The sequence below is a fragment of the Neomonachus schauinslandi genome, chromosome X, assembly GCF_002201575.2.
Source record: "Neomonachus schauinslandi chromosome X, ASM220157v2, whole genome shotgun sequence".
Lineage (NCBI taxonomy): Eukaryota > Metazoa > Chordata > Mammalia > Carnivora > Phocidae > Neomonachus > Neomonachus schauinslandi.
In genome coordinates, this window is record NC_058419.1 from 84,938,273 (window position 1) to 84,939,397 (window position 1,125).

The window sequence follows — 1,125 nt, forward strand, 5'->3', positions numbered from 1 at the left end:
TCTCTGCCTAGAATCTTCTCTCCCCCACACTGCAGGTCCTTCTCACTTCACTCAGGTCTCTGTTTCAATGTCCCCGTCAGGAACGTCGTCCCTGATCACTGCACCAAAAAGAGCACGTGACCTCCCACTCCTGCGCCTCTACCTCCTGTCCTCCCAACCCTGACCTGTGGCTGACCTCTGACATATTTTTGTCTACTATCTCCCTGCAATAGACTGCAAGCCCCATGAAGGCAGGCATTTCTGTCAGTTGAGGTTACGGCTCTACCCCCAGTGCCTAGAACAGTTCCTGGTGCACGGTGGGTGCTCAATAATGTCTGTCCGATGCATGACTGAGCCAAACACTTACAGGGGGGCCCGTGACGCGGGAGGCATTCAATGACCGGTTGCTAAGTAAAGAAATCGATGCCGAATGCACAAATGCGGAAGTGAACCCCGGTCCAACTCGGGGGCTAGAGCCGCCCCCTCCCCGAGCCCACCCCCAGGAGACCTGGGAGCCAGCCACGGGCACAACCACTGGAACTTTATTTACAAACACAAGGCTGGAGCGGGAGGCGGGAGGGAAGGCGGACACGGCAGGACCTACTTCTGCTCCCGCCTCCAGACGATGACCATGCCACTGGCGTCGCTGGAAGCCAGCAGGCTCTCGTCGCAGTTGAAGCTGACGTCCAGTACAGGGGCGCTGTGGCCCTGCAGCTTGTTGACGGCGGCCTTGGCTGCCCGCTCCACATCGAAGAAGTGCACGCACATGTCCTCGCTGCCGGTCACTGCGCGGGGGAGAGAGACAGAGGGGCGTCGGGAGGTGTTGCCGGACGCAGCAGGGGGGCCCTGGGTGTGGGGAGGTCTGGGAGGGACGGTCCCTGGACCTGGGTCACCTAGCTGTTTTAGTCCCGCGTCCAGAGTGTGAGGTCTCTGAGCTGTTTGGGGGGTGGGGAGGCTGTGTCTCACATTGGGAGGTTTCTGGACTCTTGGGGGTCTTTGTTCAAAGTGGGAGGCTGTTAGGGTGTGAGAGTTCTCGAGGCCCATGAAGTCTGGGCACCAGGGGGCTGCGCTGTCTGAGCCAGATCAGCACCAGCCCTGCTCCCTGCCCCGCCCCAAGCCACCCAGACCCCCCCCCCCCCCCCCCCC

General features: G+C 61.2%; 1 protein-coding gene across 1 annotated transcript in view; it reads right to left on the reverse strand.

Annotated features, from left to right (window-relative positions):
* Positions 1–503: 503 nt before the first annotated feature.
* Positions 504–1,125, reverse strand: part of WDR13 (WD repeat domain 13) — a 7,228-nt gene continuing 6,606 nt past the window's right edge. The window contains exon 10 of the mRNA XM_044911516.1: positions 504–764. Coding sequence (XP_044767451.1) covers positions 580–764 — 185 coding nt within the window. The 3' untranslated portion in view covers positions 504–579. The remainder of the gene's footprint in view (positions 765–1,125) is intronic.